Source organism: Pholcus phalangioides, unplaced genomic scaffold (assembly GCF_987345545.1).
Source record: "Pholcus phalangioides strain wild (caught in Gottingen) unplaced genomic scaffold, Ppha-v1.0 ptg000018l_1, whole genome shotgun sequence".
NCBI classification, from domain to species: domain Eukaryota; kingdom Metazoa; phylum Arthropoda; class Arachnida; order Araneae; family Pholcidae; genus Pholcus; species Pholcus phalangioides.
In genome coordinates, this window is record NW_028301611.1 from 10,062,839 (window position 1) to 10,090,184 (window position 27,346).

At 34.0% G+C, this 27,346-nt stretch overlaps 1 protein-coding gene across 1 annotated transcript in view; it reads right to left on the reverse strand.

The window, feature by feature from the left end:
* Positions 1-354: 354 nt before the first annotated feature.
* LOC149071706 (DENN domain-containing protein 2A-like) overlaps positions 355-27,346 on the reverse strand; it is a 39,161-nt gene continuing 12,169 nt past the window's right edge. The window contains exons 7-17 of the mRNA XM_089247683.1: positions 23,814-23,883; positions 22,797-22,889; positions 21,378-21,503; positions 20,917-20,970; positions 18,258-18,364; positions 15,790-15,970; positions 10,881-11,004; positions 10,518-10,639; positions 8,959-9,103; positions 7,585-7,680; positions 355-3,443 (exon numbers count right to left, since the gene is read on the reverse strand). Coding sequence (XP_089103809.1) covers positions 3,415-3,443; positions 7,585-7,680; positions 8,959-9,103; positions 10,518-10,639; positions 10,881-11,004; positions 15,790-15,970; positions 18,258-18,364; positions 20,917-20,970; positions 21,378-21,503; positions 22,797-22,889; positions 23,814-23,883 — 1,147 coding nt within the window. The 3' untranslated portion in view covers positions 355-3,414. The remainder of the gene's footprint in view (positions 3,444-7,584; positions 7,681-8,958; positions 9,104-10,517; positions 10,640-10,880; positions 11,005-15,789; positions 15,971-18,257; positions 18,365-20,916; positions 20,971-21,377; positions 21,504-22,796; positions 22,890-23,813; positions 23,884-27,346) is intronic.

Below are 27,346 nucleotides of genomic sequence, written 5' to 3' on the forward strand. Positions count from 1 at the left end.
ACGATAACTAAAAGTTTTTTGCCAGCCACTGTCCATTCAACTTATCAAGAACTGACTGTATTTATTTTCTGAAGATGGCACCTACCATTGCGATGAAATGCATTAGCCCCAAAGCAAAATATGCTGAAATCTGCGACATACTTTGCAGAACAATCTGGAAGATTTTAAGAAAAATGTAGAAAAGTATATATTATGGCAGTTTTGCAGTTTTCATTGGTTCCTTTTGAGGAGAACATTAAATGGCACAGGAGGCATAAGATTCTTCAGTTAATACAAAAAAGAGGGTGGTTCTCATTATCACCCAACTGAAAAAACAAAACAAAACCAATACTATGATGCAAGTGGTATCAAAAGTCAACAAACACTGTTTAATGAAGCATCTCTATGATGAAAATACACTGAATAAATGCATATATTACCAGTTAGTGACAGACAAAACATGCTTTTTGCAAGTATTAGCTTCAGAGGCCTACATAGGGCAGGAGGGGGCATGCGAAGCAAAATTTAATTTAATCCAACCAAAAATTTAATTTAAAAAATTGAAATGTCGCATTGAAAGAAAATACCATTTACATGTTATTTTGATCAGTTTCTGTTAATTTGAATGTTTTTTGACGGTTTGTCACTCAAAATTTCCCTGGAAGAAATTCTTGTTGTCCCCTCCAAAGGTTGATCCTGCGTACGCCCCAGATAAGCTTGATCCAAATATATATTTTCCATTGATGAGCTTAACGCAAAAAATATCACGCCATAGCAATATAGACATATTCTTAAATATCTGCCAAAAAATTCTCAAAGCTTTAATAATCTCTTAAGGCACTTTAAGTATGGTTCAGAGCTTGACAAATTGAAAAACAGGACAAAAATAATTTTTTTATTTTGACATCTTTTGAACATGAGAAACCCTTTCTATGTTGGTAGATACACTGACATAAATTCCAAAAATTTTGTGTGTCCTCAGACTAATCCATACCAACCCTTGGCACAGAGGTCAGATGCAGGGCTCCCACTCGTCCCACTCTTTTGGTAAAATGTCCTATTTTTGCGCTATTTTCTAGTTTTTCCTCCTACTTTTATACCAAATCCTATCAACAAAATTCATACAATTGATTTTAGTTGAGGAGGATATCCATATATTGGCAGATAATAAAAATGTAGTGGATTGCAACTGATTCTGCCAAAGCAGAAATTGTATAATTTTTCAGGATATTTCGGGGGGGGGGGGGATGCGGACCATTTGATTCATTAATTTTTCTTTTGCTTAGTTTGAGGGTTCAACAAGTAGAGTAGCCATTAAAAACTTGGATGGAAAAAAATTTTGTATTTACAAAATTGGTCTTAGACAGTAACTAACATTCATCATTCAAAATTATGGTGCCCATTTTGTGTATAGGTGAAAAACAATAGTTTGCATAACAAAGTAGTGGAGTACATAGGCCTATATTCTACATTTGGTGACTCTGATGCTACTCAGTAGCATTCACTTGTCTTCTGTATTTTTAGGGCATGCAAAGGCATAAACAATATTTACAATGTTCAGCAAAGAGCTAAAAATGAAAGCACTTCATTTGTCAAAAATGATTATATTGGTATTAAACAGTAAAATGAAAACAAAGCCCTTTAAAAAAAAATGAATAATGCAGTAAAACCAGCCAGTTCACCTTGACTTATTTGCATTGGACCCTGCAATTCACACATTTCGCACTGTTTTTTTAAAAGTGGACTCGAAAGAGAGATATTCTTAAAAAACTTACATGCTTTCATAACTTGATGTGCATTGTCGAAGAGACTTGACAGACTGAATTGTGGAAGACTCCAAAAAAGAATGTAATATATATTGTGAGGAGAGACAGAAAAGAATTATCTGGTTGCTAGTACACTATTTTGGCAAAAACTGTTTTTGTTACTAAATCATTTCTGTCATTTTACTTTGGCTTGAATCAATTTTATAGGGCACTGAAATAGTGTTAAGAACATTATTTTTATTTTTCAACAATTAAAAAATAAAAATAAATATAATTTTCGAGGAATTTTTTAAAATTCTGCTATGATTATGTTGTCTAGCCCCAGCCTCCTCCGTGTCCAACTTTTTCAAATGTTCTGAGTGGGAGCCCTGCAGATGTGTTTCTCAGAGTCATCTGATGCGGTGTTGTGACCTCAAATCAAATTTTGTGCAAATTAACTAAGTGACAAGTTTCATATTACTTAAGTGACCTGCAACACAGATCACTTAAGTAACTCACAGCCCAGTTCCAGATCACTCAAGTGGACCATGGCATGGTTCCACATCACTCAAGTGAATCATGGCACTGTTCCAGATGATTTAAGTGGCCCACGACACATTTTCAAACCAATGAAGTGGCTTGCTTTTTCCTATTGGTTGAGCACCTTTTCTCTAATTACTCATAAGAAATTTTATGCGCCAATGTTTTCAGTCGACATGGATTTGTCAAGCCCTAGTATAATACTACAATTATACCCTAGTATAATATTACAAAATATTTTGCAGCAAATTTTTACTAATTAAAAATTATATAAAGTCACATTTTTTGCTACACCAGTAAAATTGAATGTTCTTAAGCAGAGGTTTGGTTGTACCTGAAAAACTGGCGCACACAATGATCACTACACAATTACAGTTTCTTTCCTAAAGAACCTGAGTAGATGAATATTCATAACTGATTCACAAAACACCCATTCCATCTTTTACAGTTTGCTTGAAGTATTCTAATTGTAATTTGTAATATTATCTTGTAAATTGCTATGGATTTTCTGTGGATGCCATGATAATAATATGCATCATTCATCAAAGAGGGTGATCTCTAAAAATTGGCCCCAAAATTTCATTTAAGAATGTATCACACCAAAGCATCAGTGAGACTTTTTGCAATGCTTTTGGCACATAAAAAATATATACAAGCTTTTTTTTCCCCTTTAAAAAAATATGGCTTTTCATAAGGATTTGCATGGCACAGCTATAATAAGAGTAAAAACGTTATATAAACACTATTTGTGTATATATATATATCTCATGCACACATAGATATGGAAATAGACTGTTTATCAATTCATAATAAAAGATGAAAAAAAGAAAGCAGCAAAATAATATTCCATAGCACATGATGATACTGAATAAATATGTTAACAGTGAATGTTATAAAAAGACAATAAACATTCACATATGTACTTTTCAATATCAACTGGAATGTTATAAAACTTTTCGGAATCAATCACAGTCTTTAGGGTATAAATAAGAGCAAGGATAAAACTGAACAGCAATATGACTTATTGCTGAATAGAACAGCACTTGACTTGTTTGCTCATGTTTGACTTCAAACAACGCTAGTTCACTTCATGAATGTTTCACAGCCCATCATATCTTTTCCATAATTTTCCCTTCATGTTTATCAATTCTCAGAGCTTTAGGTTCTTCAATTTTTCTCCTGCACCAGCAATCGAGGTGGAGAAAAAAAAAAAATCGAAACTCATCAGTTTTCAAATTATGTGAAAAACAGTCGCCAAAAATAACAAACTTCATAATATCTTTCCCCTCGATATAACAACTTTTGCTCTAAGAAATAAACTTTACACCATAAAACAAATGAATTTTTTTGCTTAGTTTGTGAATCTGAAGAAAGGCAAAGAACTATGTATATAGACATTGTACCATTTTATTCATGTATTTCATTACATTTGAAACATTTTTCAATGACATGCTGTTCCTAAAAATTTCATAATTTTTTTGAGGGGCCATATCCTCTTCACATCTCAGCCCAAAACTGACCATAAAATTTTTGTTTTGATTGATCTGTGTTTATTGTGTGTTAAAATGCCCTTGAAAAAAAAAAAAAAATTAATGTCTATTTTTATTAGGTCCATATGTGTACTTTAGGTCTTAAGTTGAGAAAAGACTCATTAAAAACCATTTGAAATTGTTAAAAATGAATTACACATATGCGTGTAACTCTGGAGCGAAGAGGGTAAAAAATAAACTTTTTATACAGTCCCTGTGTACCAAAATTTCCAATTAGCAAAATGTATATTATGCTCTGAACAGTCATTTGCAAAAGCTCGATATTTTTAAATGTGATATTAATAGAAATATTTGTGTTTTGAATTTTTCAGCATTTATTGAGGGTTCAATTCACAAATTCCAAAAACTTATATTAAATTAAAAATTTAAAAATTTTGTAAAAAATATAATTGAATTGTTACCAAAAGAAATAAAATAGTTTCACACACTAATAATTCAAATAATAAAACATTTTCAGTCAATTTCTTTTCAGCAATAAAACCACAATTTCATTTGAGTTTCTTACGTGACCAGTGATTTTAAGTTGGAGCCACAAACTTTTCCTGCTTTCGCTATCTTCCGAACAGAGATTTTGCAACACATTATGTGTTTTTTTTTTAAATTTCATTTTTTGGTCCTGAAAAGGTTGAATAATTACATTTTAATAATTTTGTCCAAGAGAGGTGTCTCCAAAAATCAAAATTTTAAAGCGAATGCAAATTCCTCAACACATCAATAAGTCATCGAATAGCCATTTCTTATCTTTAATATTGTCACAGTTATTACAGACAAGCAGATCACAATCAGTGAACTATTTTATTAAGCTAAGCAAAATACAAGGACGGAAAGAGTAACATGACCGAATACACTGGTCAAACTGCCTAAAAACAAAATAATTAAAAAGAATAATCTTAAGCCACTATAGTAACCAATAATTAAAAAAAAAATGAGATCGAGAAGACAGTCCTTTGTAAAGGTTTGTAGTCCTTATTTGTTGTAATATCTTGATAAACATTGCATTGAAAAATATGGAACTTAGATATATATTGGAATAGATTCCCCATTTCCCTAATTGGAAGTTTTAGTAAACTGGAAACTATATAAAAAGTTAATTTGTCTATTTTTTTATGCATAATAATCCCTCCAAAAATTATATTTTAAAAAGTGCATGCCATTTGAACACTTTTGTAGTTGGTAAAGTAATCCATCATTCAAGTTGGACCCAGTTTTGTATATATAATTTGGTGACAATTGGTCTAAAATTGTAGATTTGTATAGAGAAGACAGACAGGCAAACAAAAAATCAAGTGTGTTTTGAATATTTCTACAGGAGGGTGGACTAAAGTTGCATTTTGCAACTGTATAAATTGATATTCAGTATGTGATATATGTCTGAAACCAGACAAAACCTGCAAAATTATAAGGCCTCTTTTGTCTTTGGGCAGGAATGTTTTACCCACATGCAACAATTCTCACTAGATATCGCACCATTTCACCCCCATTATAAATCTTCACATGGAAAATCATTTTCCAATGTTTATGCGATCAAAAGTCCCATGGATGATTTTTTATGCCTGGAGCATCGGAATTTCAAAAGTGCCTGAAAAATACCTTAAAGTTGTAAGGAAAAAATAATTAAGGATGCTTCGGCAAATGGTAACCAATTTTTTTTGCACAATAATTTATAGGGAAAGAAATAAACTCTTAACTTTTCGAATCACTTATTACGAATATTTAGCAATGCAAATGGGGTAGAAAAAACTATAAGGCCAGGAGAAAAATGGTTTGAATGTTTTATGACACTACAACACAGCACATGTGTGACCCTATTATATTAAACTTATGCATCTTTCATGTTATAGAAGTACTGCCATCCACCTCTTAGATGTGAAAATGACAGATGACTGAATTTTAGTGTTCATGTATGCATCGCCTTGAAAGGTTGCCTGCACACATCAAATGGTAGACAGACACGTATTCATGCTTGAAATTGTAAAATCACAGACAACCACTTCAACCCGACCATCTAATGTGTTAGGCCCTCCTCACACGGGGAAACTAAAATCGAGCTCGAGTTGCTTCAACTTGGAGAGTTGAGTTGACTAGAACGAGTCGAGTTGCCCGTTCTCCCTCACACGGTGCTACTAAAAAATATTCAAAGCCCGGGAAACTTGAGTAAAAACAGCACAGTCTATTAGTTTTCCTTCTTATCTTCCGGTACTATCTTGTTAACCGGGTTAGAAAAAATCGAAGCAAATAAATAAGAAAAATAATTTATATTTTATGTGAAATTGCTACAGAATTTCAGCTCACAGGTAAATACAAAATTTCATTATTTAAATTGATATCATTTTGAAATGACAATAACATGGTAAAAATTAGATAATTTTTTAGTATAATTTCATTTCATTTGGAAAAAAAATCGTCTGTTTTTCCCTCTATAAATGTGCCTTTCAGTACCTATATATGTTGGATTTAATATATTTTTATTGTTTATTAGTTAAAATATTGTCACGCAGAATTTTAAGTAGTTTCATGAGATGAAACGACGAAAGCTGGTTCTCAGAGGCAAAAAATAAACTATAGGCAAAACTAGAGACAAACAACACATGAATTGTTGTTTATGCTTCAGGGAATGATTTTCCCCGAATACTCCCACACACAGATGTGCGTGTACGTGACCTAGATTACAGACATTCCAAGCAAGGGGGAAAATCAGGGACCATCCCTATGGAACATGTGCTGGTTTAGGTACATGTAAAAGTAGACAGTATTTTGAAATTTTCTGCAGGTTCTTATCCAGGGCCGCCTTAAGAGCAACATGGGGGCTCCCAGCCATGGGAGATTTGTTTTTTCTGAGATCCTACTTGGCAAATTCATTTGGTTATTCCTGAAATTTTTTACCAGATATAATTTTTGTGATGCTCCATCTTCTTTTGAAATCGCCCCCGCGGGGGAGTGTCTGGGTGGGCCCATGTGTTTACCACGGACCCGTCATCTAGGGGATCAGGGGGCTATTGTCCCCCGGCTTTCAAAAATACACTATAAATAGTATATATACGTACATACAGTGAGTATATGTTCTTTGCCCCCCCCCCCCCCGAAAAAAATTGAAATGACAGTCCTGGTTTACCATTTCATTCAGTGGCGTCAGAGCCAGGGGTGCAAGCTCAAGCACCCACGGTAATTTGTGGCATGAATCCAAGCACCCCAGAATTGATTAAGAAATTAAACTTTCCAATATAAAACTAAAGACGAGCACCCACAGTTTCGAAACAATTCCCACGCCCCTGATTTCATTATAATTTCAAAATAATATCAATTTAAATAAAGAAATCGTGTATTTATCTGTGAACTGAAATTCTGAAGAAATTTCATTATATCCTTTCAACTGATAATTTATTATATATATATACTCTGGATTGTTTTTCAATATGAGTCCAAACTCGCATGGCGAAAATATGAAGGAATGCCAAAGGCAGTTTCTCTAATTTCTTCAACAAAAGTTGGCGGCGACTAGCATGTCAGTCGCCAAGTGACCGAGTCGCGTTTGATATTTCGTCGCCAAGGCGCTAATTTCCTCGTGTGAGGGCGTCTAGAGCGATATACGTACCGTCTTCGGGAGACGGTTTCTCTTATCAGTTGCCGAACTTTAGTTTCCCCGTGTGAGGAGGGCCTTACAGTACTAGATGATATATGTTTTAATTATGTGTTACAGATTCAACATGCCCCGATATTAAATTTGCTTTCAGAAAAGAAAAGCAGAAAAAAAATGAAAATAATATTCATACCAATATTACGGACAGTTTTGCCAATTTTCTTTGATATTTTCCCACTTTCGTGCATCATCTCCAATTTGTATTCCTCTACCCGCTTCTCAAAGAATGCTGAAAAAACAATCCATGGATTACAAACATCCAAACAATCCAATATAACTATTTGAATGGGAAGAAATATGTGATACACACACAAAAATAGCTCATTGCAAATCAATAATGTAAAATGGAAGACGTGACAAATCATCTTAGTGACTAAAAAATTGCAAGTTTTACAGGGTTCCAAGCAAAATCTGCTCGATCGTTTCTCTGACTTTCCCCGACAAATTCAAAAATTTTCCTGACCAAAAGCATGTACTCTGTCACACACATACATAATTCGAAACCGTCCAATATCACTCTAAATTATATCATTTCTCAGTAATATAATATTGAAAAGCACATTGCAGACAGAATGTTAATACTTTGCCGCCACCACCACCCCTTCCAAAATCAATTGTATATATGATCTTGCACACAATACCAGTTTCCTTCGAAATCTCACAAAGAGATAATTGAATTCAAATCATTGCTTCACTATATAATGTGGAGGAAAGAACTTCTTTTTCAGAAGATACAGAAAAGAAGTTAGAACTGGTATTGGCTTTGTTTTCAACAATGGAAATGAGAATCTCTCATCTTTAGATCTCTTCATTTATTTACTCAGAGGGCAGACTCAGTGACCTGGGCCAACATTGTTTTCCAGTATGTAAAATCCCACCCTTCAACGGATAAGACATTTCTCTCAGTAGAGGGATCTGGAGGAAAATGGCGATAAGGGATTTTTTTTCTCTCCCAGGAGATTTGAAAAATAATCTTCTATGGAAAAAAGTGAAGATCAACCACTTGAATATACTTGTAGATTTATCATCTTTGATTCCCCCCCCCCCCTCCCTCAGATTTTCCCTGACTTTTCCTAAGTATTAAGAATTTTCCCTGACTTTTGACAAATATTTCACATTTTCCCTGACTATTCTCCGATTCCCTGACTTTTCCTGTATCTCCGACTTTCCAGGTGAACCCTGTTTTAGAACAAATAAATAATTCGACAGTTTTTCCCATAAAAAAAAATGTGCTTAGCATCTAGCAAATTTGGCTGGAAACTTAAATTTTATTAAATTTATAAAACTCTGCAGCAGAAGCTCTAAAATCCAGACATGTTTATCTAGATTAAGTGTGCTGCCCTCTACTTCAAAAAACTGCCCTTTGAACAACCTTCAACAGATGTGTAGTGAAAAATAATTCAAGAACACGTGCTGGGGGGGGGGAGATCAAAAATATTATATAATAGGTTTGTATTAAAAATGGAAATAAAAGAGTGAAAAAAGTAGAATTAATCAATAAACTCACTATATTGCTGAGAATGACAAATCTCCCGATAATTTATCCTCCAGATGTATTCTTCAATAAATATTTCAAACATCTGGCTTTCTGAAAACCATTGCAGGAATGCCTGTATGCTCTTCGATGGACAGCTCTTCTGAAAAGCTTCTTTCTGAAATTTTAATGGGGGAGGGGGAAGGGGGAACAATTTGTATGCTATCAACTAATATCAATTATAGAAGAAAAACCAATTTCTTTCATTTCATATTCTAAAACTGCACAGGGGGTGAAACCAGGGTTTAAGCTAAGCTTGAATTTTTCACAAAATGCGAAAAAAAATCTTAGGATGCGAAAGAAATGGTAGCCACTTTCGCAAAAATGCATATAGGAGGTACAGAACGAATAGACATCCAACCATCAAGCATTACATTAGCACTATAGCATTTTGCTAAAGCTTTTCTCCCCATTTTCGTTTTTTTGCGAAAGGAATTTTTTATCTAGCTTAAACCCTGGGTGGAACAGTGTGTAGAGAAATGAAGGCTTTCATGGCCAGCATCATTGTTCATTGCGAGAAGATAACCACGGCTCTCTTTAGCCTGGAACTGAGTGGATTTTGAATTTCCAAACATTTTGTTCACAGCTACTGGGGGAAAGACTTCCACGAAGCTTGGCTGGAAGAGCTCTCTGCAATGGGATAAGTCCAGGGCAGAGTTCTGGTGTCCATCATCAGCGGCTGGGGACATCTTTAGTGGCAAAGGGAGGGAAGTTGATCTCTTTAGTGATCCATCTGAAGGCATTGTATAGGTCCATTAGCACTATAGAGCCTTATTAACTGAATACATGGCCAAAACGTGTGTAAACCAGTTACAAAGGCATTTTTACTAATTCAGCTTGATGCATGATGAGTAAGAAAACCAATCAAATTTTCAATTTGAAAATATTTTTACAAACTTTCAAATTCACCATCACATATGAAAGTTTGATTTTTATTTACTTTGTTAATAAATTCACTTATGATCTCAAAGACTCATTTTTCTCAGACTTTCTGATTCTCTGGAATCATCCGTATTTTAATCAAGGATATTGCTATTTCAGATGACTCCAGACCAGTTGCTTTGGTTGAGACAGGCTCAACTATAACACATACACATATAATTCAGTTACATTTTTGTACCAACCAAAATGACAATTGCACATTGGCTTTACTGTAACAGCCAAAGCATGCCACAGGCTATTTTCAGCAGTTTTGCTCTTGATTGATACCTGAGTGGCACGGTGGTAAGATGCTTGTCTACCTAAAAAGACATTTTTCCTAACAAGTTCGAGGCGACCACCAACAGATGGCACCTTCATTTTCAACCCAACTCTCTAATAAATATAATGGCAGTAAACTGCAGTGTAGCGATGTGACCGGAGTTAGTGTGTGTGGTGAAGTCAGTCTTATGCTTATACATATTCTTGATTTACTTTGCCTAAACAAGCTCATGTCTTAAAATTCAAATAGATTCTGTCGCAAATATTATAATATAAGCTTGACTTATTTTCCATCACAAAAAAGTGTGGCGAACAATAATAAAAATACTTACCTGAAATGTCACAGTACCACAATCATTCATAGCTAAATAACTCTCCACTCGGCCAAATATTTCAACAAACATATGAACAACAGCTTCTGATATCATTATGTCTCTCATCATTTCAGTGGGGTCTGCAGAGTTAAACATGATTTGAAATCGAATAACTAAAAATATTATCAATAAGATTTTCTGCAGTATGTGCTAAAAGTAACAATAAAAATGAAAACATTGTTAATATGATTTATTATCAAGTCTCTTCACATTGCAAAATAAAGTTTGATAGTAAGAAATAATAATAATCAAACATTTAATGATTAGTGATGTAATGATTAGGGTTTAACTTTAATACTGAAACCAGAAAAAAGAAATTACCAGTCATATTCTTTGATAGAGTTAGAGCTCCAACTACAGCTTTGTGAACTTTCCGTGGAAGAATTGTATCTTCATCACTGCATGATTTCAAGATATGCCCTCTATCAGCATCGATAATCAGAAGCTGATGAAGAAGAAAAAAACTATGTACAGTGGAGTCTCGAAAATCAGATCCCTGAAAGTTCGAGTTTCTGGATAATCTGAGGCACAGAAAATTTTCGAATTTCCTTTTTTAAGACCCTCTTTCTCTCCTTTCCCCCCCCTAAGAATCCAACTTTATTTTTTTCTAGAAATACTAAATAGAATGTGTGTATTGTACAGTAATTTCAGTTTGAAAGGGACCAGGCAGCCCCCAGCCCCATAATGAGTAACTCGTGTAATAAAATATCAGATTCCCTTCAATGGACATAGAGAAATTTAAGTTTTGGGCAGTCGCTTAGAAAGAGGAGAAAGTTTGACTGTTTTATTTGTGATGGTTGACAATGGCATCGTCCCTTAATTGCTTATGAAAAATTATTGGGAAGGCAGTTGAAAATTATCAGTGTCATTTGTCGGCTGAAGTTGGTTGGTCGGCTGAAGTTGGTTTTCTGTGGTTCCCAACTTCAAGGCGCAAATGCGAGCCGATCTCCCCGTTAAAAAGTCGCGCCACAGAGAGCAACAGTCCTACAACGGTAAATCATTCAACCATAACACTTCACTCATAGTTAGTAAAACTGGGGGCAGATGACAGCACTACACATAACAAGCATTACACAGAAAACAAAAACTTTACGTCAGGTTGCACTACACGTACACGCACATTTCCGCATGTACCGATTCGTTGGGGGGTTCCGCGGGGGAGGGGGGGGTGTAGCAGTAGTAGGTAGGGGCTCGGGGATCCATGATGCAGCCACCTCGTTGGGAAATTTGCCTGTTGTGGCGTTGTATTTGTATTTGTATTATTTGTATTTATCACCAATCCCATCCCCCAACTCTTCTAAAGCACTCTCTCATCTTCGCACCCTTTTCACATTCTTCAGGAATTAAAAATACAGTAAGTATGCTAGTAATGCTTTTGCCTGTATTTTTCCCCCAAGAAAACCAACATTTAAAGCATTTCTTTATTGTTTTTCAGATAATTCGAGTTTTTCCATAATTCGAGGTAGCCTCTGTCCCATCCACCTCAGATTATTGACACTCTACTGTACTAGAAGCAAACAAAATTAAGTCTTCAAAACTGAAACAACTTTTGAAAGCCACAACAGGCAAATTGTCAAACAAAGGATGAAATTAAAAATGAAGAAAAAAACCATAACAAATATATAAATGCCATTTACACAAGGGTCAGTAAAAAAAGAATGAAAACGATACTATAAACTTCATTAGTTAAAGTCTAGCTAAATATGGTCTTTTTTGAAATGATCCTCATCAGCATGTTTGCCATTCTTGAGAGATTGTGCTGAAACCTGTCTTTTGACATCACTTTCAAAATCACCTCCACCCTTTTAGAATTGCAGTTGATGAGTGAAATCGTCTAAGCCAGGGGCCTTCAACCTTTCAGACATTGCTGGCCAAATTGAAACTTTTCACAAAGCCTGCGAGCCACCAACTCATACTGAGGTGTATATATAGTTGTAAGAGGAATCTCCAGATTTAAAGGGCTTCTCATCCAATTTATGTTGAGATGACATCTTAATAGATGGCCATCGGGGCCTCAAATTAAACAGTAACAAAAATAACTGAAGACTCTATTTCATTTATTAATTATAAAAATTTTGATTAGCCCTGAAGAATTTTTTGATTATATTTTAATTTTAAATCACTTAAAATGATTCTTTAAGTATTTATTTTGGAAATTCTGAAAATTTTGAAATCATTCCTTCTCAATATTTTGGAATTATTTTCATCTCAATATATCTTGGCATTATTTCTTTCAATGAATCTTGAAAAATTATTTCTTTAAATAAATCTTGAAATTACTTCATTAAATAAATCTTGAAATTATTTGTTTCAATGAATTTTGAAATTACTTCCTTAAGTAATATATTGCAGTGTTCTTCGATCACTGGTCTGCAAGCTGGTGACAGTCCGTGGGAATTTCCTGCTGGTCCATGAAATATTTTGGCTCATTCATATAGCCATAACATAATTTTAGATTAAATTAAATATTATAGTCTCTATATATAATGGTCTTTATTTATCTTAACTATAAGCACACACAGGTCTGTGATTTATTTCTCCCATTTATTTTTTGCTAGTCCACAAATCATTATTTATCCCATTTATATTTGTTTCTCCTACTTATTTATCTTTTGCCAGTCCTCAAAAATTATTTCTTCCATTTATTTATATTTATCGGTCTGCAAATTATTTACCATATTTTTTTTCTCTTGATTATTTTTTGCCGGTCTGCAAATTATTTATCATATTTTTTTATGTTTATTTTTTGCTGGTACTCAAATAATTTCTCCCATTTCTATTGGTTCCAACTACTTTCATCAGTCTTTAGTGGTATAAAGGTTGAAGAACGCTGATATATGGAATGGAAAACTTTATTCCGACTGAACAGTTACTATAGATCAGTGGGTTCCCAAACTTTTTAGAAGCATGAACTCCCCCACCACCTCCCATACTACCATCATAAACTTCATTTAAAATAAAACACTGCCATCTCAAATAGTTTTCATATTTTATTGTTCCTATGTACAGTTTATAAATTTATTCTGAATATATATTACTTGTTTTCTTGTTTTTGCCATTGATGCAAGTCTAAGTTGTGCATTTGTTCTCTTCAGTTTCAAGCATTTTTGATTGTTCTAGCTTCTTTCCGTATACCATAACTAACTGGAACTTACTCCCCTCCACTGTCGTTGATTCACCTATGGCATTTATATTTTCGAAAAATGTAAAACTTTTTTTCTGTCACCATCAACTGCATTCTCATGTTTAGGCCTCGACAAACATTATTGGAGAAATGAATAAATAACGTGTGATCTTGTGCCTTTTACCAGAATTTACCCATTTCATATTTAAAATGATAAGTGTTTCTTTTTCAGTTCACTTTTGATCATTATTTCAGTTTAATTCAAAATACTTTGAGAAAACATCTTTTGCTGGGTCATTCTTAGAATATTTATTAGAAATTCTAAGAAATGTAAATAGAGTGGTTAAATATATATATACTATAGACTTAAATTATTTTTAACTTAAATTATAGTAATTTAGACTTAAAGATTTAATTTAGAATTAAATAATTTTTTATTTAAACTATAGAAATATAAACTAGAATAATGATTAAACTATTAGAAATTTAATAGAAGGATTCTATTTTCACAAAAAATTCAATTAGAGTACATCTGTTTTCACTCCCCATTCTTTACTTATTCGTGACCCTTTTCTCATTTCATTACTTTTCTGGGATTTCGTCCCTTTTCCATGATCGTAAACACCCTGAATTTACAGACGGCTTTTGCATTGCAACTCCTGATGGTGAACATGGATTTGTCATTGCTGTTTTTCCAGTGCGATAATACGTTCTTTCGCAAAATTTTCCATTCTGTTAAAGGATACGTGAATGTTTCATCAAGTACAGCCAGTCAGGGAAAATTGTGATGCAATTTAAAAAACAATTAAGATAAGGAATGCATAAATCAAAGGAGTCAACTTCTTTTCTTAAAAAAAAAAAAAAAAATTAGCTGGAAACAGCGATTGAAGGTTTTTTTGTTGTTGTTCTGCGGATGAGCGGCGATTCGCATAGTTTGGTCCCATTTTATACCTTGTCAAAAGCCTGGGCGCTGAATCCTGGGGGCGGGTCTCAAGCTAACTCTATATGTGGTCAAAAGAAATAAAATTGCAGGGAAGACAAATGATTTTATCAAAAAGCCCACTTCTATTGTGATGCAACTTCAAAGTTTCTTAAGGGAAAATTTTGTTTTTGGCACAAGATGTTGCAGAATTGAAGAGTTTCGGCATTTTTGTAGCAAAATGTAGCAAATGGTCTGAAATTATAACAAAATGTAACAGTCGGAAATTGTAGCAGCTTGTAGCAATTATAGCATATTTTCACCCCTGCTGTTGCAGAATTTGATAGAACTCATCCCAAAGATTCAGAAATTATTGAAAGTGCATTTGGAAAAAAAAAGGGAAATGTTCCCTTTTGAAAATAAGCTTTTCAATTCAGATGTAGAAATTTGAACGTATATGTTAAATAGCTCAGTTAAAAGTTAAGGGGATTACAAGGATTAATATGATTTATTTATACATTTATATGATACATGATTTTTTTAAGGGGATTGGTTTGATACAAATACAAATACAAATACAAATACAACGCCACAACAGGCAAATTGCCCAACGAGGTGGCTGACTTAAGAACATCATGGATCCCCGAGCCCCTACCTACTACTGCACCCCCCCCCGCGGAACCCCCCCCCAACGAATCGGTACATGCGGGAATGTGCGTGTACGTGTAGTGCAACCTGGCGTAAAGTTTGTTTCTGTGTAATGCTTGTTATGTGTAGTGCTGTCATCTGCCCCCAGTTTTACTAACTATGAGTGAAGTGTTATGGTTGAATGATTTATCGTTGTAGGACTGTTGCTCTCTGTGGCGAGACTTTTTAACGGGGAGATCGGCTCGCATTTGCGCCTTGAAGTTGGGAACCACAGAAAACCAACTTCAGCCGACCACCACTGTGGGGTTCGAACCCGGATCCTCGCATCACGAGTCCGGCATTATAACCACTCGACCACCACAGCGGCATTTTATTTCACATTGCTAAAGATGAAGATAAATTTCTAGTCAAAATGTTTTTATTTAAGAAATTCTCTCGCAACCTGCCTAGTTCATTAACATGATTTTCCAGGATGGGGGGAGGGGGTCATGATTGGGAACCACTGCTGTAGATGGTTAGCATATTCATTACAAACAAACCTGATACTCTGACAGCAAGTCCAAGATGTTCTCATAATCCATGGATACAACACCTAATATATAAGGAGACTCTGCACAGCACTGTATAAGCAAACAACTAGGAACCATGGGAATCATTAGATGCTGCCACTGGAATGGATACAGCAGTGAAGTGATTGCCTTGTAACAAGAGAAAAGGTTCCTGAAATTAAGCAAAGAACAGTAACATAAATAAAGTAACTAAAATAAAAATTCACTTTTGCGTGTGAATATAAATTTATATTTATATTGTCATACATACATTAAACCTGAAATGTCCTGTAAATTTTTATTATACTGCTTTGCGCCTAATCCTGTACAGATATGGTATCAGTAGAATATAAATATGCATATATCATATTCCCTTGCACATTAGCTATTTCAGTTTCAAGAGAGGAATTCCTGTAAGCTTCGGACCGCTCACTTAGCTGACTTGCTGGGAAATTTGAGTCAGTTTCTGGAAAATTCTTAAACATCTAGACTTGAAGATTAAACTGATTCACTGATTTTGAACCCCGTTTGTTCTCTGCATTTTAGCAAGTTTGAATTTCATGTTTGCTTTTGCTACCATAGATGTTGGTTTACTGCAAATGTTGGATAATAATTATGTTCATCCTCATAGATTAGATGAGATTAGTAGACTGCAAAATATTTTCGTAATCTCTGATCATATTTTTAAAATTTGAATAAGCAGAGCAAAAAGTTCAAGAATTCCATAACCAAACACACCAAACATGATATACAGTATTGTAATACTAAAGTGACCACACATTTCCCCATTCTCTGAACATGCAAAAAAAGGTGCAAAACACAGTATCTTTATTAGGCTGACAATAATTTAGGTTAGAGCAATAAATTAATGCTTAATTTTCACTATCCAATTCCTAGACAAAACACGATTGTTATAGTAAAATCTGCTACTTTATTCTGATTTTCATATTTATTCAGGATTTAATATGGATTTATATCATCTGAATGTATCATGTGATCTTAATTGAACCTCATTTTTCCCAGCATGCCTGGAACAGGCCTGACTCTAACATTCAAAAAAGCTTTATAATTTTAACTCCCAATTTTTTCGGCATGTTGGCAAATGTAGAGGAATATGGGATATGGAATTATAGTCATTTGATTGAATTCTAAGGGTTAATCAGGCATACTAAATAAGGTATTTTTTTTACAAAAGAACACATGGTTGCAAAAGCAAACAAAAGTTGCAAAGTTAATTATGTCAACTGCAGATGGCAAAAACAATCTAGAAATTTTTTTATTTAATATCAAAGCCTTGGTATATTCATATTGGGCATAGTTACTTCGAACCTTGTTATGAGCACAGTGGTGGTTGGTGACAGTTAGTTTTTATGAACGGTTTTCCAATTTTAAAGCGTGAACGTGTGAGCTGGTTTCTCATTAAGTTTCTCCACAGAGAGCCGGCAGACCTTCAGCACTATACTTACATAACACTAAAATTTAATCACTTGCTATTTTTACTTCAACATATGGAAAACAGCAAGTGACAGCACAGTAACTCTGACGACATAAATATGTTAGGGCCACACATACGCTCAGAACACTCTTTCTGGCATGTACCAATTCAGTAGAAATTCCCCCAGAGGAATGTTTACGAGGTGCATGTTCAGTTAAGTAATAATAGTAGTAGTATACTCATACCAAAAATTAAACTAACAATCTGTTCAATAGCATCCAAGCATAACAGATTTCTATACCGTAACACTGCAGGTGTTGGGAAGAAATTTTACAATTACATTACCACCTAGTAGTTCAAAACCTTTAGGTCTAGCGAAGCACGAACTAATTTTTGTAAAGGGTGAAGGGGATGCAAATGAGCAAATTTACAATGAAAACTGTTGTTTCATTAACACAGTAACTTGTAATTTAGTGATTCCAGAATACCAAAGAAAAGCTTGGTGGATGCCTTGGTGATCCTGGACACTCTGTTGTTGGGGACTATTACTGAACTGCAGTAGGCTATAAGAGTACACAAAATTTTATTTTATAATACGCGGGGGGGGGGGGGGGGGGGACTGTACATGGGAAAATGCTTATCACTGCAGCATAATTGAAAAGAAAAACCATGAAAATACAACAAACATTACATATTAATATAATGTAATATACAGTATATATATTAAACTGTTTTTAAAAAAATAAGTACGACTTTCTCAAAAATAAGATTCATCAAATCATATGAAAACAGAACATACTCTCCACAAAATCTACTTATTAGTGATTAACCCATAGTAAAACTCCATAGAACACTTAGATAAAGATGGTTTATGATCTGTGATTTCAATAGAAAAAAGAGGAAAAATTGACACTCTTAAGATACCTCTTCAGCATCCAGTTCACGATTTCCATTAGGGAACATCCAAAAATTGATTTTAATGCCAATTAAATAATAAGCGAAGGTAATATTATAAACTAATTACCTGGAATTCTTGGAAAGTAAAAGCACACGCCTTTCTAACAACAAGGAAGAAAGGACTTTCAATATGACGTCCACATCTAGCAACTGCATGGCTTTAGTTAGGTCTATCTGCATGGAATATTATAACAAAATGCAAGTGAGATGCATTAAAAACATGAGCATGAATTTTATTGGACAGGCAGCAAATATATATCAAATTATGCAGGTAGATGTGAACATGGGAAAGCCCTCTATTCAGAACTCTGTTAACTGAATCAGGTTTCCTTAGAGAAAGAGTAGTTTATTGATGTAAAATTAATGTGAAAAGACTTGACAAGTGTAAATAAGTAACAATGGATCCTTTAGGTCAGTGACTCCCAATGTGGGCGATGGAATATTCAGGGTGGGGGGGGGGGGTTGAGGCTACGAGTATAACATAGGATCCTATGGGTTAGATTGTGATGGGAGAAAAAAAATTCTGAAGGGGGAGATAGGACAAAAAAGGTTGAAAGGAAACTAAGCTTTAGGTGATGCTTTTGAGGAATTGCTTAGTTGGAGCAGTACGAACACTGACTTATTGGAAACAATGTTACTTAAAAAGTAATATATCTTGTAAAGCAAAGACTAACCAAATCGTCCATGTGTGTCTGTTGAAAGATTGTAACAGGATACTGGAACTTCAAATTAATACAAATTTGGTTATTTGGAAATTCCCTCTAATCAACATAGGCTTGCCTTGATTGGGTAGATTAATTGTGGCTCTACTGTACACTACAAATCAGGGTTCCCACTCAAAAAATTAGAAAAAGTAGGGAAAAACAGGACTAAAAAGTATGGTGGAGGAGGGCACCCCTCCAGACAACATAATCATAGCATAACCAGAAATTTGTTTTAACCATAATTTTCTAACCATTTTTAACCATTAATAACCATAATCATAAATGTATAGCACTATTTCAGTATCTTATGATTGACTTGAGTCAAAGCAAAATGACAGAAATGACTTGATTACAAAAACAATTTTTGGTCAAAACAGTGTACTAGCAACCATAGAAAATTCTTTCCTGTTATCCTCACAATATAAATGAAATTTTTTTTGGAGTCTTCCACAGTCCAATCTGCCAACTCCCTTTGACAATGCGCACCAAATTATGAAGGCATGTAAGATTTTTAAGAATGACGCTCCTTCAAGACCACTTTCAAAAGCACAGTGCAAAATGTGTAAATTACAATTTCTGATGTAAATAAGTCAAGGTGAACCGGAAGGCGTGGTTTTACCATGTTGCCATCCTTTTTTTTAAAGGGACTTGTTTACATTTTACTGCTCAATACCAGTGTAATTGTTTTTGAAAAATGAAGCACTTTCATTTCTAGCTCTTTGCTGAGTGTTGTATACATTGTTTATGCCTGTGCATGTCCTAAAACTGCAGAAGACAATGGAATGTCATTGGGTAGCATCAGAATCACCAAACGTAGAATAGGCCTACGTATCCAACTGCTTTGTAATGCAAACTGTTTTTCGCCTATACACAAAATGTGCACCATAATTTTGAATGATTAATTAGTTACTGTCCAAGACCATGAAAAGTAAATACAAAATTATTTTTTCCCTCCACACAGAAGTTTTTAATGACTTTTCTACTTGTTGAACCCTTAAACTAAGCAAATGAAAAATTAATAAACCAAATGGTCCACATACGCCCCCCCACAAACAACCTTGAAAACGATACCATTTCCACTTTGGCAGAATAATTAATTGTAATCTACAACATTTGTACTATCTGACAAGATATCAATGATTCCCTGCTCAATTAAAACCAATTACACGAATTTTGTAGATAGGATTTCGTAAAAAAGTAGGAAAAGTAGGACAAAAATAAAACATTTTACCAAAAAGTAAGAAAAGTAGGATGAGTGGGAGCCCTGCTACAAATACATACATTATGTTAAAGGTTCCCAGACACGAAAGAAACATTGGGAGGCCAGGGTCTAAAGCTACCCGTACACTTAACCTCATCGACTTTGTAGGAAGAGGAGGAGTGAGTTACATTGTATGCTCATGAAATGTTGTTGCCGGGGGGGGGGGGGGGGGAGGGAAGGGGAAAGAAGCACAAAATTTATTATGGGTTCAGTGCGCTTGGGTTTCTGTACACAGGCATCATTTGATAATTTTTTGAGCCATCAGTCATACACAGTCAGCTCCCGTTATAACGAATTATAATATTATAATGAAATGCAAGACACCAAAGAAATCACTTCGTTATAAAGGAATTCCAGGTTTTTGCACTGTTCCTATGTAAACTCATCTGGGGATTAGAAAAGTGTTCATTAAAATATATATTTTTTGCTATAATGGTATTTGTTAAAATAGGATTTGACTGTAATTAGCATTATTATATGTATATGAATGATAATTACACAAAGTTTCATCCTGCTCTAGCCACTTATTGATAATTTATTATGTTGAAGAAAACAAATTCAAACACAACGTGCACTTCAAGTGATAAGAAAGTGAGATGAAAATGATATCAATCAGTTTGATAATATGCTACGTAAATGATAAGAATGAAGCAAAGAAAAAAAAAAAAAGAGCCATAATTATAAGAGTGAAACAGTATTTATGGGGGGGGGGGGCATTGATTATTGTAAAATCAATTATAATTGAGTATTCACATACTTACAGAAACAGTATGGAAGTCCAAAGGTCTTGTCACTACAACACGTTTTGAAGTTTCCTGCAAATAATGGATGCAAAAACACAAGTTTATTATCACTATGAATACAAAAATCTTGATTTAAGAAAAACCCTTCATATAATCATTTTACTAATAATTTTCTTCAACTTATTAAGAAAAAAGTTAGAGCTGAAACTAGAGAGGGCAAAGGGGGCAATTGCCCAGAGAAGCAAATTTTAACAAAAATAAAGTTGTAAGATCATTGACTTTTACAGTAAAAAGAGTGGCTAGAATATGTTTGCTCCCCACCTAACAAAAACCTTTTATGGCACTGAATAATATCTATATACGATTAAGTTATATCTTGCTCTCCAGAAGATAAATTGGTATTTCATCTGCAATAAAACTGTTATATGATATTCAGATTTACTACTTTCACAATGTCCATTTGAAAACAATGACAGTACCTCAGTATTATCCGGTATGGAAACACTCGCACCAGCATTTGGTATACCTAATTTCTGCAAGTCCATCAGGTATTCCATACATTTCTTCATTGGTAGAATCATGTGCTTCTCTATCTCAAGTAAAACCTAAATGAGATAAAAAACCAAAACAAAAAACCCATTTTTTCTTGCTAAACAACCAAATACAAATACAGTGAAACCACGATATAACGATACTCTGCAGAAAAAGAAAAAATGTTGTCATAGAGGGATTATCATTATATCGACATGCAGCAGTTCAACATTAGAAAATAGACATTTCCAAACAAGACTTGAAATAATATTGTTGTAGAGGGATTTATCATTATATTGAGTAGCATTGTAGCGAGGTTTCACTGTATTTCTAAAGTAAAACAAAATTATGTTACAATAGTACTTGAAAAATTAGACTTTTTTGTGCAAAACTTCATTTAGGAAATCACAAATGATTTGTAACATTCTTCAACAAACAACATACAAACTTGGATTTTATCTAAAAAAATAATCAATAAAGATAATAACACGCAAAGTTATGAACTGGAAAAGAAAGAAAAAAAAAAATTACACCAAGCGAAACTTGACTACTAGTATTTTGATGAATGCACTTTTGCAGCAATAATTGTCTGGCATACTAATAGTATTGGATTGACTAATTTCACTGAGATATCCATTTTAAGTTTTCCCATTTGTGTTGTTGCAGTTGTAATTTTTCACCAACATTTGATATTGTTCCATCCTTACATCGTTATGGCAATATTCTGATATATATGTTCTATGAAATTAAGATCAGGAGACTTCCATGGTCAGTAGAGAAATCAAATACAATAAAAGTTCATTATAACAACAGTTCACAATCATAAAAAAAAAAAAACAATTTTGCTATCTAACCATTTCTTGAAAATAAAAACCTTCAAGGTCATTCTCATGTTGAAATGTTCAACCACTGGGTCTTCTCAGTGAAGAGAAGCACATAGTCATTCAGAACGTTTTTATAAATAATTTTGAAAGTACTTTTTCATAAAAGAATGAATGAATCATTTATTTAGTTGTTGTATAGTTCAATGTTGAAATTGTGTTGAAAAATGTAATAAAGATTTAGTTTTATAACTACTACTGTATCACATTTGCACATTGTGAGTATTCCTCTGAGGAACTTCTCACAAATTTATGCTGGGTGTAAAGGGTTTGTCTGCATATATATATGCGTGTAGCCCTAATATATCTATGTTTTTTAAAGTGTGTTCGAGTCATTCATTTGAGAAGTGCTACCATATATTTTTCAAATCAGTATTAGATTATTAAATTAAATTATAATCAGACGTGAAAATTTAAAATATAAACTACAGACCAGCAAAAAAAAAAAAAAAAAAAAAAAAAAAGAGCAAAGAGCATAATAATTACCTTGTTATAAAATATAGGAGCACTTATACTGCTGAGTAAACACACAGAAATTGGACAATGTGCACAGAAACCATGCTTTTGTTCCGGCCAGCCCTGAAAAAAAAAAATAGAAAAAAAAATATATAAATATCAATAATTCCAGTATTTAGGAGGAAAAAGCCCTTAAGTTCTATAATCAAAATTATAAAATATGTACTAAGGTATGGATACACAAACTAAGATATCGATGCTCGCAAAGATAGGGTTACAAGATGTCCTCCTTTTTGATGTCATTTTGAGTGTCCTCCTATGTTTCAGAAAATTTGCCCTTTTGACCCCCGAGACCTTTGACTTAAAGGAGATAGGAAAAAAGAAGGCACTGAGGAAATTCCTATAATTAGGTTCAAAGATGGTGATTAGTGAATATATACCATTTAAATTTAGGGGGAAAAAAGACCATGAGCCTCACTGGTGCAAAAAACAGCCATAACTTGTCCAGTTACTATAGGGAAAACTTATTTGTATAAACAAAATTTTTGAGTATTTTTTGCTTTCTTTAATTTAAATTGTCACTGTTTGAAGTGAATAACATGAGGATATGCATTGAATTTTATCATTTCAAATTGGAAAAATTTAAATTTGTAGATTGTATTTAAATCATTTTGAGATCACAGTGAAATGCCTATATAACAATATTTAAGGGACTGGAGAAACATATCATTTCAAAGGAGTTAAGAGTTATAAATGGAATATATTAACACTATCAATAGTGAATCAGTACCAGAGAGTAATATTGTTATACAGGTTCCACATCCTACTGGAAGGTATTGTTATATAGGATCTTTACTGCATTATGTTACAACTTATTTTTTATTCCTGGTCACTATTACCTTAGCTAATTGAGGTTCTATTGTTCCATTATTTTGAAAATCTCAAGATTCACATGAAAATCAATTTGCACAGAGTCACAGTATTTTTGATCCATACAATTTCATTTTCACTGCTTACAATAGAATAAAAGAAAAAGGAACAACTCACTAATATTCTATGACAGTAGCCAAATATTTTATCATCATCTCCATTTTCCAAGGTGAAGTTGAATGTTTCACTGAAAATGGAGTTTAAAAATGAATTTTTTCGTATGACTTGGCTAGAGAGCAATCCATATTTCCTGATTTATTTCACATAACTCTCTCATACACATCAACAAATAACAGACATAAGTGAAATACCATACGTATAAAACAAATGGTTTGATAAAATTATTATAGTTTTCCGGGCTAAAATATTTTGGTGTTTAAATGAAGAAAAAGATGTTGAAAATACAACTGCTACTTAACCACATCTTGTACATTTTCGTCTACAGAATTTCTAACGAATTGGTACATGCCGGAATGTGTTTTGAATGCCTGTGAATGTTGAAAAAAAATTATTTTTTTCTTTTAAACCGAGAACAACTCTGGTCTTATTGCCATAGGTAATTTATTACCAAATGAGTTGTGCTGGAAGTGAGTGCTTGTGTACCTAACAGTTTGAGTGTGCATCTAGTGTTATGTGCAAATTTTTTCAGTGTTGCCATCTATTTTTTTTCAAATTATGAGTGAAGTGTAGTGATTGAATATTTATACCAATGTTGGCTTCTTGCTCTCTATGGCGAGACTTTTTAACTAGGAGATCGGCTCACATTCATGCCTCGAAGTTGGGAAGCACAGAAAACCAACTTCAATCAACCATCTGTTAAAAAGACTGCAAAAATGTCAGAATACATGCAAATATTCATGTCAAATATACTGTGTGTGATAATACTTATGAATTCTTATACTGATCACATAACTGAAGACCACAAACAAATTTACGTAAATTTAATAGGCTATACAATGGAACCTGTAAGAAATGTAACGTCAAGAGACTGAAATAAGATTCTGTTTCATAAAGGTGCCCATCAGAGCACTAATCATCAATAAGACTATCTTTTGATTAAATTCAAGACAGGTTTCCATCTTACACAGTACCCGTTTTAGAAAGGTTTTGCTGTATAATGAGAGGGGAACATGTTCACTGTTTCTGTTTTGTGTACAATATTCCTCATTTTGTGATTCAGATATTACGTCCCAGAGAATGGTAGGCTATGTTGAAAGTCAAACAATGCCAAGCTTATATGTTACAGGATAATCACCCAAAAGTGATGCTGTCATGGTTGACCCAAAAGTGATGTCATGGTTGACCCAAAAGTGATGTCATGGTTGTCCCAAAAAGGCAGAAACCATGACTACAAACCAAAAATTCATAAATTTCAGATATGCTAAGGTGACTTGGATAAGAAGCCTTTAAAGGTGCACAATAAATACGAAAGGCAACTATTTATCACTATCAACAAGAAGGTAGAGGATACCGACTGCCACTAAACTGCCTATACATTTTTGGAATAACTGGTTGTGAAAAAATCATCATCTGATGAGGTTGTCTTTCTCTCAGCTCTCTTCATCATAAACCTTGATTGAATTTCTACAGCAAGAGTGCATATACTCTGGGAAAATCTGTTCCTTTGGAAAAATTTATACAGCATGCGAAGAGACTTCAAATGTAACCCATCAATTTAGAAGCATGATATAAGATCTGGAGACGTCATATATAAACACATGGATGATAATTATAGGCTTACAGAAAGACCTTAGCACTAATCGTAAAAAGTACATAACAACTTCATCTGCATTTTTTATTCACATCTGGACCTTGAAATGGTTATTCAGCTCTTAATTTCTCTCACAACAATGATCCTGGGTGAAACATGGCTTGCAAGTAGAAAAGTTTGTGCACCCTTGCATTTTAGACAACATAAGTTAGATCAATAAATGAAACTGATATCAAGCTCATGTTCTTCAACAAGAACATCCAGATTCAGTTATTAAACTATCAGCCATTTACAGTCCTAAATAAGTCTCAGAACTTTGTTTTGTGAAAATGTTGAACAGTTCCAGAGCAAAAATACAGTGTATAAGTGTATTACAGTACAAAATACAGTGAAAGTTCTACATAACAATACTCTGTGTAACACTATTACTTTTTCTGGCCACTATTTTTCATAGTGTTAATATATATTTCACCAAAAATGATAACTCCTTTTGTAATGATTTGTTTCTTGATCCCATGAGTATCATTGCATAGTTGTTTCACTGTACCTATATTGTTGGACAGCCTCACTCACGAAGTGGCTAGTGAAAAAAAGTGAGCCAACTCTAATAATTTTTCACTCATGTGCAGCAAAACTCAAACAAACATACGTGCATCTGGATACTTTGATAATTTAGTCTTGCATATATAACAGGGTAGTCATAAACTAACTTTGCCAATACACGACCCCCCTCAGAAGCGGCAAAAATCAACTTATGCAAATAAAATTCACGATATAGGTGGTTTCAGAGTACAGTGACACCTCGCCTGATGAACACATCTGCTTACGAAGTTTTTGGCTAGTGAACGTTTTGGTTGATATAGATGCACACACTAACATAAAACAGAAGTGTCGTGAGTTGAATTTTTGATCATGTCATCATCAGCATTACTGTAACTCGAGCCTGAATTAACTAATGCAAACCTCAGAATCTTTTCCCAGATGTACAGTCACTTTTCTTTCTGAAAGTTTTTGAACCATTTCATGTAAAATACAAGTTTCTGCTAATAGGCTTTTTTTTTTCAATGCATTTTCTATGCTTTGAGAGCATACTTCTTTCAGTGCAAAACTTTTAGCATGAAACTGAACAGCCTGCATATTGTAGAAGCTTATCTTTTCTATCTGCATGTATTACACACAGAAATGAGCTGACCAAATCACAAAAGCAGACGTGCCAACTTTTGAAATCCAGAAATCTGGTTGATTCTCCCGAGGGGGGTACCCCCCGCCCCCCCCCCCTGACACTCATAGACTCGATCAAAAAAAAGTTCATAGAAAAAAATTTCGGAATTTTTTTTTTTTAATAAATTAAGAAAAAGTTACATTCTCCCCCCGCCCAAGGCAAATTCTGCATTGCCCCTGAGAAGAATATAATTCCATGTCAGTCTTTCCATGCGGAATAGAGAAATCACATCTACATACTGTTCATAAAGTATAAATGTTTCTTTTTGTGGATGTTATCAGTGATTGATAATCTTGGGTATATGAATTCTTAAAAGCTTTATATTTTAGCTTTATTATAGCTTAAAGTTTTATATTTTCTTTCTGAAGATGTTTAATCGGAAGAAACGATTAAAAAAAATTCAAATTACAAAGTTGCGGACGAAAAAAACGTGTTTACCGCACAGCTGTTAATGGAATACAATAACGATTATACAGGAATTTCGGCAACCAAGGTCATGCCCCTGATAAATGATTGCCGATAAACGCTACGAAAACGAAGTCTTTGCCAGTTGCTTAAATGCGGTCACAGAGACTTTTTTACGGCTGCTCGATGGAAATGACTACGGCTGTCCTCTATGGGTGTTTTCCTTAACGACGACGGTAATCATTGACGCCATGACAACGTGAAAGCTCATGTAAAATCTAATTTTCCGCCAAAATCCGGAGAGCGGGAAGA